The 15,541-nt window shown below is 43.9% G+C and overlaps 1 protein-coding gene across 1 annotated transcript in view; it reads right to left on the minus strand.

The window, feature by feature from the left end:
• The window catches only part of MDGA1 (MAM domain containing glycosylphosphatidylinositol anchor 1), a 210,061-nt gene that overhangs the window by 25,113 nt on the left and 169,407 nt on the right, over positions 1–15,541 (minus strand). The window contains 2 exon segments of the mRNA XM_067565371.1: positions 13,767–13,901; positions 15,289–15,441. Coding sequence (XP_067421472.1) covers positions 13,767–13,901; positions 15,289–15,441 — 288 coding nt within the window.

Genomic DNA, 15,541 nt, shown 5'->3' on the forward strand with positions numbered 1-15,541 from the left:
ACCAGAACACAATTTATGTGACCAATGAACTGGGTCACACTATATTATGGATAGACTCAGTTCCTCTGTATACCGAATTAGAACAACACACACACACAAAAGAAAATGTAGATAAATTCTATCATGCTAATTGCTTAAAGTTGTACAGGAAAAGAAATATTTCTCCAGAGGCAGAGGAACTAGAGACATTGGCTACAAAAAAGGATGTAGAGGATCGGAGAGAGCCAGTCCAGTAGCAGGGGGAAAGGGGGCTGGGGGTAAGCATGTCTTAACAACATTGATTGTGTATTATTGCCTTCATGCTGTACTTCAGACCAAACAACAGACTGTTCCACTACTACAAGAAACAAGAATAGTCAAGGCAAATCAGCACGTTTTGTTGGGACTGGACTCAGCCTTGCCTACTGAGGCTCAGGATACATAGATAAAAGTGATTTGGGTGTGAGAACAAATCAAATCAGATTGACTAAAAGGGAATACATCATGCCTTTCAACTGAAATTTTCTTTGAATGGGATGATCACCTAGCACAAGGACAATTTATATATGACAGAATAAAACTTCATTTACTACATGGACTACTAGTACAACTATGACAATACATAAGGTACAGAATCATATGTCAGGTCTATATATATTGGAATTATATCTAGTATCAAAGGAGGAGTGAAAATTTGAAGGATTTTCCACTGGAAGTCCAGAGACATGGAGGAAGGTATGTGCATTATTTTCCAAAGAATTTAGGCAGCCAAAAACTTTTTCAAACCACTCATAACACATTTTATCAAAATATAAAATTGTTCTTGCATATGACATAGAAGAAAATGAACAAATGTCTTTTGTAGATTGGAAAAAAAATCTCTCCTTTCCTTAAGGAATTGAGGGGGGGGGGGGATGTAAAACATATATTACAAGTGGAGGTAAATCTTCACCAATAAGTGATGGAATTACATATGGATCATGGAGAAACAAAACCAAGTGTGAAAAAAACACAGTAAAAAATGGAGCAATGACTATATTTAACCTAAATTATGAAGATGAAGGAGAATATGAAGCCTGTATCCAAATTAAGTTTTTGGATAGGACAAAAGTTATTAATCAATATTTCAAAGTGGAGGTACAGGCAATAATTGTGGAAAAGGACCATGATTCACAGGATTCAGTGGCATGGCCAGTTCTACAAGAAGGCCATCAGTGGTTTCACAGCTACGCCTATACCAGGAGTACTAATTAATCAAGTACAATTTATTCATATCCCTGTTGTATTAAATTTATATAATTAGCATTTCTCAAGTGCCTGTACACAAATGCAAGAAGCCTGGGAAACAAGCAGGAGGAACTGGAAGTCCTGGCACAGTCAAGAAACTACGACATGATTGGAATAACTGAGACTTGGTGGAATAACTCTCACGATTGGAGCACTGTCATGGATGGGTATAAACTGTTCAGGAAGGACAGGCAGGGGCGAAAGGGTGGAGGAGTTGCACTGTATGTAAGAGAGCACTATGACTGCTCTGAGCTCCAGTATGAAACTGGAGATAAGTCAGTTGAGTGTCTCTGGGTTAAGCTTAGAAGCAAGAACAATAAGCGTGATGTCGTGGTGGGTGTCTGTTACAGACCACCAGACCAGGAGGATGAGGTAGATGAGGCTTTCTTTACTCGACTAGGGAAAGTTTCCAGTTCACAGGACCTGATTCTCATGGGAGACTTCAATCACCCTGACATCTGCTGGAAGAGCAATACAGCAGAGCACAAACAATCCAGGAAGTTTTTGGAGAGTGTCGCTGACAATTTCTTGGTGCAAGTGCTGGAGCAACCACTAGGGGCCGTGCTTCTCTTGACCTGCTGCTCACAAACAGGGAAGATTTGGTAGGGGAAGTAGAAGTGGGTGGCAACCTAGGCAGCAGTGACCATGAGATGGTCGAGTTCAGGATCCTGACAAAAGGAAGAAAGGAGAACAGCAGGATACGGACCATGGACTTCAGAAAAGCAGACTTTGACTCCCTCAGGGAACTGATGGGCAGGATTCCCTGGGAGGCTAATATGAGGGGGAAAGGAACCCAAGAGAGTCCTCCACTTAAGAAGGAAGAATCCCATGCACAGCTATAGACTGGGGACCGATGAGCTGGGCAGCAGCTCTGCAGAAAAGGACCTGGGGGTAACAGTGGATAAAAAGCTGGATATGAGTCAGCAGTGTGCCCTGGTTGTCAAGAAGGCTAATAGCATATTGGGCTGCATTAGGAGGGGCATTGCCAGCAGGTCACGGGAAGTGATTATTCCCCTCTATTCGGCATTGGTGAGGCCGCATTTAGAATATTGTGTCCAGTTTTGGGTCCCCTACTACAAAAAGGATGTGGACAAGTTGGAGAGAGTCCAGCGGAAGGCAACCAAAATGATTAGGGGGCTGGAGCACAGGACTTATGAGGAGAGGCTGAGGGAACTGGGCTTGTTTAGTCTGCAAAAGAGAAGAATGAGGGGGGATTTGATAGTGGCCTTTAACTACCTGAAAGGGGGTTCCAGGGAGGATGGGGCTAGGCTGTTCTCGGTGGTGGCAGATGACAGAACAAGGAGCAACGGTCTCAAGTTGCAGGGCGGGAGATCTAGGTTGGACATTAGGAAGAAGTGTTTCACTAGGAGAGTGGTGGAGCACTGAAATAGGTTACCTAGGGAGGTGGTGGAAACTCCATCCTTAGAGGTTTTTAAGCTGAGGGTTGACAAAGCCCTGGCTGGGATGATATAGCTGAGGTTAGTCCTGCTTTGAGCAGGGGGTTGGACTAGATGACCTCCTGAGGTCCCTTCCAACTCTAATATTCTATGATTCTATGAATTTAGTTACTGTAAATACATTAAAATTGCATCTTTCCTTTCAGTACACCTGTTGGGTAAGATTGCTACTTATCAACAAGTACAGGATAATGCTAACTTGGGTCTTGAAACATGAACTAACCTTTATGCTCCTAGAAGAAAATGAGGAATTAGTCCTTTGGGAGTTCTGAACAGTATCACAGATTTATTTGGCACAGGAATGTCAATTTGGAATAAGGTTAATATTGAAAGAATCAAAAGGGATATTAATTATGTAATCCAAGAAGAAGCTAATCAAGTAATTGATCCAATGTTAAAAGGGATTTATGGTTTAGCAACTAAAAATGATGTATGGTGTATGATATGCATGAAATAACCAAATTATTTAATGCAAATCAGATACAGATTAATCGATTGATAAAATATAATAATAACCAGGAAAAAAAATCATTATCTTAGGAAAGAAATTATTTGTTCAGTATATGGGGAATAAGTAATAAACACTATTGATAATGCCTTACAATTCTTGGAACTAAAAAAGGTACCAGAATTAATCTGAGATCAATTTTGAATTAGTATTATCCACATTGTATTTAAAAACAAGGAAGAGAGAAAGTCAAATGCCCAATTAAATGTAAAATAAAATAAAATCATTTGGTGCAATTAGAAATTTGGGATTTGAGACACCACATCCAAATCATAACACATTATTTAAGAAAAGCATGTAACATTTCAAGATCCTTATATGTCTCGTTCATGTTATCACTATCCAAGTTCAATCCAAATAAGGATGTATTTGATCAATTAGCTGAGGTCTATTCCATGGGTCACCTAGAAGATGACATCTCTAGGGAACGAATGCAAGTACCTCTGCTGGTGGTGTATTATCTCCATGTCCAAGCATGGAAAGTTCCGCAGATGGCTTGTTGCTCTCAAAAGAAGTATCAATGGATCTGTAGGTGTGATAAGTTTGAGGTAACACCTCTACTATTTGGCCAGATGGAAAAGTACCACTGGAACCTACTGACAGTTAATGCAACACAGATATCATGTCCAGTGCAACTAACCAAATGGAGATCTCTTATGGAATGAGTGGCCTATGATGGGGACAGTACTGTGTAGTAACTAATCACAATACATTCTATTATGGTCAACTTATATGTGTGGTCACAAAACTAATTTTTTTTTTAAATTCACAAGTACCGATAATTACTGGGCACATGACACTATCTCCAATATCTATGTCTGAAAATGAAACTATTATTCTTAGTAACCTGGATTATCAGGATCTTATCAAACTAAGTGCTCCAATGTTTCATGCTCATATACCACCATTAACCGTACAGCTAAAACAATTGCTAAAAAGAAAAGCTTCAAACTGAATTTAAATTAGTAATATGAATAAGGCAGACAAAGCAGTATCTGAAATTTTGAATAACAACAGCCCAAATGAGGTATTTACTGCTTCTAGAGGAAAGGGAATTGGATGGAAAGGATGGATACCCTCACTATGTGTACTATCCTTCCCTTATGTTACATGGGAGGAAGAATTAGATCCCTAAGTACAGAAAAGGTTAAACACCCCTCTTGTTTAATCAAATCTATTTCCCTTCCCTTTTTGCCTACTGTCAACTCATCAGTAACAGCTAGAGCTGATATGAGGATATGCACAGCATAAACCCACATCAAATTCCAAATTCTCCATATGATTATGTACCAAAGTCTAAGGGAATAATAGATCCACCATTTGAGATTGCTAAAGAAATAACTAATCCCTAATAAGTACAGAATAATTAAATTACATAAAAGTTTTAAGCATAAATTTAAGTGGCATATAAGATTTTGAATATGATACCAATTATGTTTGCTGTGAATTACTATACTAATGATTGCTGTATACGGTCATGTAAATGTATGTGACAGGGTTCTTATTATCTTTTGATACAATATTTACAATGTCAAGGGAGAGAGCTGTAGCCAATTACTTTATTTTAATATTCTTTATTGTGTGATAATATGATTAACTAACATGTCATAATGTATGTAATTATTCTATGTGAAATAGATTTAAGTTAGGATTACAGAAGTATAAGATTGGTCAGTAGTTAGAAGGGCTAGGTATGTATTAGGTGTCTAAGTAAGTAGGGCTGAAGTGCAAGGCCTACTGGCTGAGGCCTGTAAAATTTTAGCTTAGCTATATTAGGCCATAAGCTTAAGAAATGCTTGACATAAGTAAGTGACCAAAGAATGACCCGGAGCCACAAGATCATGGGAAAAGATGTCCTAATGGGTGGTATTGTGAAAAATTGACCGTAAGTTTAATTTTGAGTACAAGATAGCCAGTAGTCACAGTGTTCTAACACATGCCCTAACTGCAGGGTATACGTCATGCATAAATGCTAATGAGAATAAAAGGAACTACAAACAACCTATGAAAAAGAGGTACCCCAATATTCTTGGGGGACACAATACAAATAAGGAAAAAGAGGGTGGACACCTTCAGGCACCTGCGCGGAGAGTAGATGTGGTCAGAGTCACAAGATAAAAGAGGGCTCCCAGACTGGGTAAAATGAGTTCCCTACAGGAAAACTTCAGCAGGGACCATCCCTCTACTGATGATCAATTGGCAAGGCCTCCATCAGACCTTAAGAATATTGTTAAGGATGGGGGTATGACTCTATTTGTAAGTTATGCATAGGATTTTGATATGCATGGGTAATCATATCCTTAACTGTAACTTTAATAAAACTTGTAAAACAGGCTAGTCTTTGTGCTTGTGAGTGTATGTGTGGTCCCTATCCCTGGTCTTTATGTGTTCCCAGAGGCTCTAAATCTGAAGCAAGTAGCAGAAGTGATTTTCACTGTGTTGAGCTTGGAACTCTAGACACCAGACTCTGGTGGTGTAATCCAACATTACTAGATTCACTTTAAATAAAATTAAAGGCTGCACCATTGAAGTTTCATTTCCAACTGATGTTCCTGCAAATGAATCCCCGGCACGAATGTTGCCAAAGAGTGAGTTGTAAGCAAATATGGGAGTATATCTGAAGAATATAAACTGTGCAATTGTAGTTGCACTGGGAACTTGATTCTGTGGGACACACTTTCATTGTGGGGTGCACAGAGGAGAGTGCAAGTCAGGATAGTTGGACATATGGTAAAAAGAGGGTGAGGAGAAGGGATTTTAGTCACAGAATGGACAAGATATGCACCCACATCAAGTGAATCTTTTCGTTGTCCTTCACATGTTCTTTAGTTTTTAGATGCTAAGCTCTCGGGGCAGAAGGCAGTTTTGTCTTACATCTGTAAAGCATCAGGCACACTTTAGGTGTTATATGTAAATAAATAACAATAAGAATCAAGCTCATCCAATCAGAGAACAGACACATACTGGCTATTGGGCTCAAATTGGAGTAACAGATTTCTTGGCCTGTGACATACATTAGAACAGACAAGATGATATATTGGTCCCTCCTGGCCATACAAATCTATGGTCCTAATCCAAAACTCATTGAAATCCATGGAAAAACTCATATCGACTTCAATGAGCTTTGGGTCAGTCTCTATGTGTTCAATCAAAAGAGACTGAATAGCAAAGTACAAATATCTCGTTATCTTGCCAGGTATTTATAACCCGGCTCATCATCACGGCATTTACGGAACTTCCAAAAACATAAAATAAAAAATAAACAAACAGCTGCTATTAGAGTACACTGAAGCACAGCAGAGTATTGAATACTCTTAGCCAACAGCAAGCAACTCATAAACTGATAGATGTTTGCATAAAATAGTCAAATACATTTTGAACAACAAACACATCAGGAAAAGCCAGAGCCTTTCTGAGGCTGATTCATGAACAACAAAATAAGGGTTAAACATTGAATAAATTATTCATAGCAAATTGTTCACTCAGCTTCTATTGCAACTTATTTTCCAAGAGCCTCGAGGGATGTGAATCACACCCCACTGGAGAAATATGACTCTTCTAGTTCAGCTCAATGACATAATCTTACATGATATATTGCTGTGCCCTCTGGAGGCAATTCAATATGTTTTATAAACTATGTATTATATATTGGGATCCCCTTCACCCACTATTAAAATGCAGCCACCTCCAAGCTAGAAAATGTCAGCTATTTTTAACAATGTTCATTAACACTACACAACACAGGAAGTGATGAACATATAGGTCAACAGGATGAATTTATCCACACTGGAGTTCGGTCAGGAGCCTGGAGGCCAACATCCTAAATCTTACTATGAGTGTCCTGGGATCATTAATGCCTGGAACTCCTTGCCAGAGGATGTTGTGAAGGCCAAGACTATAATGGGGTTCAAAAAAGAACTAGATAAGTTCATGGAGGTAGGTCCATCGATGGCTATTATCCAGGATGGGCAGGGATTGCTGTTTACCAGAGGCTGGGAATGGCCAACGGGATGGACCACTTGATGATTACCTGTTCTAGTCATTCCCTCTGAAGTACCTGGCACTGGCCCCTGTCAAAGGACAGGCTACTGGGCTAGATGGACCATTGGTCTGAGCCGGTATGGCCGTTCTTATGTTCTAAAATATCAAGGCCTCCATTTCATTTGAAAGATGCCACCTTGACCAGGACAACTGTCTGTGTATCTAGGTACCTCTATGGCCCTCATCACCATACCATTGTTTCAGTACCGACTCAAAAAGAAGAACAGCTCTTGCTGAATCACCAGCACCACTTCACATTTCCCTTGGAGGAGACACATCCAACTAATAATCAAGCCATTTAACTTGTGTGATCAAACAGGATCACAGTGAGAGGCGGATTGGAATAACAGCACATTTAGTGTTGAGATGAGTTTGAGAGATGTTGGACAGATCCAACATAATAAACCTGTTCCCTGTACTCTGGGATAAGTGGCTGCACGTCTAAGCCCATGGGACTCCTCCTAAATCAACTGGGAGTCCTGAAAGTGACAAAGTCGAAGCCAGAGGTGGAGTTTTGAGATTTCAGTCTTAATTCAGGCTCAGATCTCCCACTTCAAGCCCTGGCATTTTGAGTACAAATTCTGTATGAAGCTGCCAGATGTACCTAGGCTGCTAAAATGGGAGTTCCCCCAGTGCGAGAAGGGCTATTTCCCATCCTCCCTCTCTGGGGCCACATCTCACGATGAGCACAGATGCAGACCTTACATGGCAGCGACTAGCATGGGTAAAAACCTAGCAAAAAAACCTGACAATTTTGACCAGGGCTAACAGTGACATTATGAAGCAGAAGGCAGGGGAAAAAAAATCTCTTTTGCTGACTGGATGAAAGTAGTCACATGATTGGCTAAGCTATTGAGCCCAAGCATGTCCAATGTGTGCACAGTTACTGCTTTATGAGATAGGAAGCATTCTGGGCTGGAGTCTGGGCACTTGATCACACTAAGGAAGTCGACTAGTATGGTGTCTCCGATGCTGTTCGGATGAGGGGTGACCATTTAGAATAGTATTACAAAATTAAAATAATTTGTACGAGATATGCCGTGTCAGATGCTGTTGGAAAGGTTATAATTCGCTAAGATTGATAAGCACATTTATATGTATGCGTCAATTTTGTATTATAAGTTCTAAATATGTATGACATATTTGGATTTCAATTTGTGCTGTGTTTCTGGGTGACACCCCAGACCAATAGCAGCAGCATTAAGCCTGTTTAATGGCCCACCAAGGGAACTCAAAGGTACTAAGAATCCAGTGAAAGAACCCAGGGGTTACACCTTATGAGTCACCAGGACATGTAAGAACATACTCAGGAACAGAGGACTCTAGGGCTTTTCCATGCCGTGTACTGGGTGGCTGTGTTTGGGACAGGCCACATGGGAAGGGACATAAAAGGCAGCCGCACCATCCTCATCTTGTCTTCATTCTTGCTTCTTACCTCTGGATCAACTCATCTACAACTGAAGCTGTGAAAGAAAGGACTGAGACCCATCCAGGTACTGGATATACTCCAGAGGGACTGTATAGGCCTGCAAACTCCACATTTCTACTGAGAATCTGATATATATGGACTTTACAGTCATTTGTATATATTTGATTGCTTTGACCATTTAACATTTCTCTTCTCATTTGTTTCATCCTTTTATAATAAACTTTTAGTTTTATTTACTAAAGGATTGGCTGGCAGCATGGTATTTTGGGTAAGATTCAAACTTATATTGATCTGGTAATGCGGCTGACCCTTTGGGGTCAGGAGAACGTTTTGGTAAAGGGAATAGAGTTTTAAATAACTTCTCTCTTTACTGGACCTACTTGCTGACTGGGAGCCAGAGACTGAAATGCAGTAAAGTGGGCTGTGGAATTTTTGTGTTTTAGCTTTTTGATAACCAGTGTGGGGAATCAGGAGCACTGTTTGTAACTGGTTGGGGAATCGAACTGCAGTGTTAGTCATCAGTTTGGGAGAATCTGCTCTCCTTTTGCAGCATGCCTTGACCTTGTCATTTTCAGGCAGGCTACCCTAGGCACGGATGGGTCACAGTGGCCACACACATTAAGGCACTATCATTTGCACAACATTGATCGGAAGCCCAGCTACTACTATGGCAAGAGGCACAATAGATGAATAGCTGTGAATCTTGATATGAGTAGTCATGGCAAGAGAGACTGTTGCAGCAGCTATTCTTCCTGGCAATTAATCTCTTATGCTAGTATCCTGTGTGGGAGGGAGCTTAGTTTAATGGTTAAAGTGGGAAACTGGGAGTCAGGACTCCTGGGTTTTATTCCCAGCTGTGGCACTGACTTATTTTGATAACTTGGGCAAGACTCTTTGGGTCTCAGATTTCTCTGCTGTTAAAGGGGGTTAATAATACCAAACCTCCTCATAGGGTGTGTGGTAAAGGGATCCTTGAATAAGAGGCACCAGAGATGGACTAAGGACAATTGTTTTCTATATTTCCTTCTACTGCAAACAAGATGCTCTCATTCCCTAATGACTGCCACCCTACAATGTAGAAAGGAATCCCCCACCTCTAGGCTCCTCGGTGCATCTTGAGGTCACAGGATACTGGGAACCCTAATACTGAGAGGGGGGTGCAGGAAGCAACAGCCAAATAAATCAAAGGGGATGGGGAAGGACCTCCAGAGAGCTCCCTCCAGCCAGCTCTCAGCTCAGCTGAGAGACATTTAGCATCGCCCTGCTCTGTTAGTCATTGAATATTTTATACCCCGGCTACAAAAGCTCCATTTTTATTCGGTTTCTCTTGTTCGTCATATCTATTATAAACCAACGGTGCCCGGGAACTCTCCCAGAGAAGATTTGCCTGGATGGCTATGGATATTTTACAGTCAAACTGCAAGAATAAAGCAGCTTTCACTTCACGCTAAGGGGGGAGAGAGGAAGGGAAAGGTAATAAACAGGTTATAAAATAAATAAATAAATGTTGAATTTTATACTGCTTCTTTTCGTGGCGGTGGAGGGCTGAATGGCACCACACTGGACAGTCAGCTTCTGGGAGAGGCGGGGGATCAGACCATGGGCCTGGACCTGCTGACACCTCTGGTAGTGTGAATGGGACACAGGCTGGCATTGGCATGCTAGGACCCTGCTAGCACTGGGCCTGGTACAGCCACGCTGGCACTGATATAAACACAAGTGTGCGCGGTGGGGAATGGGTAGCTTGGGGTACTGAAAGGAAAGTGGCTCAGGTGTGCAGTGATCAGATTGTCAGGTGTGACACATGGTTGGGTAGGAGGTCTGAATCCAGCAGTTCCTCATTTGGCACAACAGACCCTATGGAAGAGGCCAATGACTGAATGAACCAGAGAGCTGGAGTTCACGTCCTACCTGAGGCCAGGCTGTGGCACACAGGTGGTGGATGTGTGCTGGAAAAGCTTTCCTTGCCCCTGACTGGGCTGGACATGCTCTGTGGCTGGATGATTTCAGCCTCAAGGGACATCACATTTGGCACCTCTCAGCAGGGCTAAAGCTGCAGGGTCTGATCCCACTTGATCCCCTGATCATGCAAGCAAAACCGTTTTAGAGCAAGAAATACGCACTGGAAATCAAGATTTAACCACCAAGCCTTCTGTAAGGAAGGGAGTCTGTCCTTAATGGGGGAGATTAGCTACGCCAGAGAGCCCTCAGGCTGGAAGCATCCAGGGAAGGATCAGGTCCTAGAAATGTGCTGGATGCCAGTGGAGATCCCTAATGGTGGGTCAGATTCCTGAGGGCTGGGAAGAAGATTCAGTGAAATGCCAGCACTGAAAGACTAGTCAGCTTCATTCTAGCAGTAGGGAAATCGACCCAATCAGCTTTAATGGTAGGTTCCCTGGCAGAACAAGAGTTGGTGAGACAAGCAGTGTTAGGATTACTGGGTGCTGTGATTTACTGGGAACATATTGATTTTGCCCTGGTGTCCCCCAGCAAATTCTACTGAAGCCAGAATGATTCGAGACTATAGTAATCGGCATGACAGGAAACGGTAAAACACTGAGAGAAGATAAGTACGGGAACTCAGATTTATGGAAGGACGCATTGTTGGGCCACAGCTCCAACAGGCAGAGGGAAAGGTATTCTCTCTCATCCTCTCTCCCCTCTGACTGTGTCGAGTCAGTCTGCATTTTAAATCATTCATTCACTCTCAGCTCAGCAGCACTCCCCTTGGGAAATTGTCACATGCCATTAACATTACACAGTCCAGCCACCTTGCACAAATTTAACAGCCCCTTTGGGAGACAAGAGGGGAACAGGAACCAGGCAGGGAGGATCAGATTAAGTCTGAATGGAGAAGTGAATGGAAGATGAAAGATTCCTGATGCTGGGGAATGGAAATGGGACCCAGGGGTTTTGTCAGGTCTCTGGAGTTACGGAGTCTTCCATCCTTGATTCTTAGTAGCCAGAGTCCATGCAGAAAGGATCAAAATGCCAATAGCAAAAGAACTCCAGTGTATCTGTTCCCATCCGCTTCCATTTCATCCCTTCTCCAAACCAAACTAAGACCACCATATTAAATGAGGGTGCTGTAAGGTTCCCATAGGAAAAAGGCAAAACTCTAAGATGATCTTTTTCTGTCCTGCAGAAGGGGTTTCTTGTGGTGTACCTATATGAGGTACAATGGCCTGTGCCCAAATAAGCACTAGCTCTCTTTTCTCTCTGCCACTCCCTCTTCCACCATTGGTCTGTTTCACTCTTCACTGCACTGATGAAGGGGGAAAGCCTTCTAAGACGTCTGGAGAAGAGCTGGGTAAAAACATACACAGGTCAGTCAGCAGCAAAAGCTCCTGATTGACAAACCGGCAATTGTGGCTGATCAGATCAGAAAAGGTCAGGAGAATCCACGCACAAAGCCACGCAAGTGCCCAGTTGTGACTCAATCTCAGTTGAGTGATTGGATAAGTCTGATAAGTGGGAACGCCCCTTTTCCCCCCGGGTGTGATGTGATACCAACATGGGTGTAAGTTCAGCACAACCTGCCCCTGAAAGCACCAAAACATTCAGACCAAGACACCCATTCAGGCAGCAAGTACAAGCACATTGAGATCCCTCTGGAGTGTCATGACATTGAGAGTGTGGGGCACATGAGCCCTCATTGCAGAAGTAGGGGTGGACACCTTCCAAGTGACTCCTGGGACAACCCTCGCCTCCTAACTGCTGGGAAGCAGTTCACAGTCACATAATCAAAATAGTCCAACCTAGGCAGGAAGTATCCAGATCCTGGACCCCAGCGTCTTCTGCCTTGCCACACACAAGAGACGTGGTGCAAGGGACTGGTCCCCTGGAGCATGTTCCATGCCATTGACCTCAATGGTGTTGAGGCAGAGCTGTTAATTAACCCTGTTTACCAGAAGGTGGACACATTCCTGTCTGGGCTGTGATTTTTCAGCCAAGCTCCAGTCCAGCAGGTGATTAATAACCCAGTGCACTGTGGGAAGAGTGCATCTATTATTCAAATTAATGAAATTATAATCAAGAGGTGACGAATTACCAATTACTTCGTGATTGTATATGGAAACTCATTAGCGTGCCGGGCTCTTCTACTGTGCTTCCTAAACACACAGGCTCCAATTCAGCAGTCAGAGGAGTAGGTTGGGGGGAGACGCCCACTCATAACAGCTTTGCCTCAGGATACAACCGCTCCCCACAAATCTCCGTCATCCTGCCAGAACCTGCTTCCATCCCCAAACCCCGGCAGCAACCATGGAGCCCCGTTTTTCCCCTTATCTCACACAAAGGGACAACCCCCCTCCCCCCGACACAATTCGCTCTGCCTCCATGCCCACAGTCTCTCCTGTGATATCAGTCACTTCCACATCACACCCCGCTGTTACAAGAAAAGAGACAGGACCATCCACAGCTGGGCGAGGAGGAAATGAGGGAGGTTGCGGGATTGCTGGGGTGTGGCGAGAGAATGAGGGCTGAGTTGAAAGGGGGCGATGTCATGTTACCGTGCCGGGGATAGAAAAGCATGGATGAGGGGCTGCTGCAGTGGAGGGTGATGGGAAGCAGATGCTTCTACAGGAAGGGGAAGATCAAGGGAGCACCGCACTGTTTCATGGGGGAAGGCAGCATTGTGAGGGTGTGGAAGGGAGGCAGAGAATCAGCGGGTGAAGGGCTACTGCAAGGTACAGGGCAGGTAAAGGGAAGTGCTTAATTTGTAATGAAAGAGGTGCCGGGGGTCTAGCAATTTTTTTACCTTTCATAATTGGGCAAGCCCAGAGCTGCTAGGGTTATGAACTGCCACGCCTAGAGGTGTCAGGGCTCAACTCTGGCAAGCCCTGGCACAAATTAAGCACTGGTAAGGGGATATTGCAGCACTGCCCGGTCTGGTGCCCGTGTTAGAGAAGGCGGGACTCATTGCCCCATTCAGATGTGCACTCGGGTGACGGAGGAGGATTATTTGAAGATAACAGAGGATCACAGAGCAGACATGGCAGGAAGACCCTGCCCCAGGGAGGAATCCCACCCCAATCCAGCATTGTCCCGTCCCAGGTGCACTCACCGATGTGCTTCCCGTACATGTGGTAGAAGAAGGAGACGCAGTAGTACTTGGCGGTGATGTTGTACAGGGGGCTGATCAGCCGGGCCTTGTCTCCTGTCACCCGGGGCCGGGAGGCCTCAATGAACATATAATAACCTACAGTCCAAGAGGGAAAGACGGGGAAAGACAATGCACCGTGTCTCCTTCCCTGCGGATCAAAAGGGATTCTGACAGCTTAGAACCAACATTTATGGGGGCTCTGAACTAACCTAACATGGAGAGAAATGGAGAAGGAGAGTCAGGCTTGCTCTTCTTTCCCCTGGAGAAGCATCCTTTGCTTTGAAAACACCTGACCATGTTCTTGGCCAATTGTGCCCTGCTCAGGTTTTTATAGCTGCCACTGGAGTATCACGTACCGAGGAATGGGAGCAGAACACTGAACTAGATGGGCCAGCTGTTTGAGCTGGCATGGCAGAGTGCATGCTTTGCAAATTTGGGGGTGGGGGGGATTAAGTCTTTCCCATGCAGCACTGGGAACCCCAAATCTGGCTGCTTTGTGCAGTAGGACAGCTGGGGAGTGAAATAGCTGAAAGAGAGGAAAGTGAAACTGATCAGTCTAATTTCACTTTCCCCAGCTGAGTGAGAAGCTCCAACAAATTTGGTCTAGAAGGAAAGATCTTTAAATAACAATATCAAAGAGGCTCTTAGTAATGCAGGGAAGAACAGCTTTACAATACAGCTGTTTATTTGACTTCTGTCCCTTTCATGCGGGAGCAAATTGGTAAGGACAATTACAAGAAAAGCAATTTACTTAGCTGGTAAATGGGTGCTTCTCATTTGCTCTAGGTTCAGATATTTGTGCTTATTCCCCTTTCTATGGAAAGAGAAATGTAATATTGCTAGGCTAAAATAGCAGAAGATGCTCCCTGCCCAGCTAGGGAGCTCCTTCCACATCTGCACTGCACCCAGAGAATTGGCAATCAGAGGAAACCCCAGTGCAGAGATAAGGAGGCTGTTCCAAAGCAGGGTGATAAGCATTTACCCTCACCATTCACACAATCTCAGTCTTACGTGGCACAGAGGAGACCTGGTGGGCTGGTGGCTCGCTGGGTTCTTCCTTAAGGATAATATCTGGTTGGAACCAATTTAGACATTGCAAAGTACTAGAGAAGTTTCCTACTAGCATCTCCCTCTGTGACTTCACAACAAGCATCAGATGGGACAAGGGCATTTGGCAGCAGGCAATTAGCTGGTAATGAGCTCTCACTATTCCTTTAAACAAAGTTGTGGGCGTTTTAATTGTGTATTTAATGCCAATCAGTAGCATGCAAATTAACCGCCTGCTCCCCATGCAAAGCAGATGCGTGTGCCTGGAAAGCAGATCAGCACTCCATCCGCAGGATCCTGGGGATGGGGGTCAGGGTGCTGAGGGCTAAGGAGCCCCTGACAGGGGTCTGGCAAGACACAATGTACTGCCTCTCCCCCCTCACAATACACACAGAGCTGAGTGGCCGAGCAACAGGAACACTGGAAGCCTGCATACCTTCTGGTGTGCCACTGGTATCTGTGGGCGGACCTGTGTTGACAGTGCGCTTGGGGTTCTGGGTCAAGGCATTCTGACGGGTCCAATCAAAGTTGTCCATCTTGTCTTGCATGAAGCCACAGATCTTCTCGTCCTCAAAGCGGCAGGTGTTATCTGTCGGCGGGGAAAAAGGGGCCGATCAGTGACCGATCTTCACCGCTCCCAAAATCTACTGCTATGGCTTTTTCACTTGGGGTGGGTGTACATGTCAGTG

Source organism: Emydura macquarii, unplaced genomic scaffold (assembly GCF_026122565.2).
Source record: "Emydura macquarii macquarii isolate MOO-44397 ecotype Brisbane River unplaced genomic scaffold, CSIRO-AGI_Emac_v2 contig_2676, whole genome shotgun sequence".
Taxonomy (NCBI): Eukaryota; Metazoa; Chordata; order Testudines; family Chelidae; genus Emydura; species Emydura macquarii.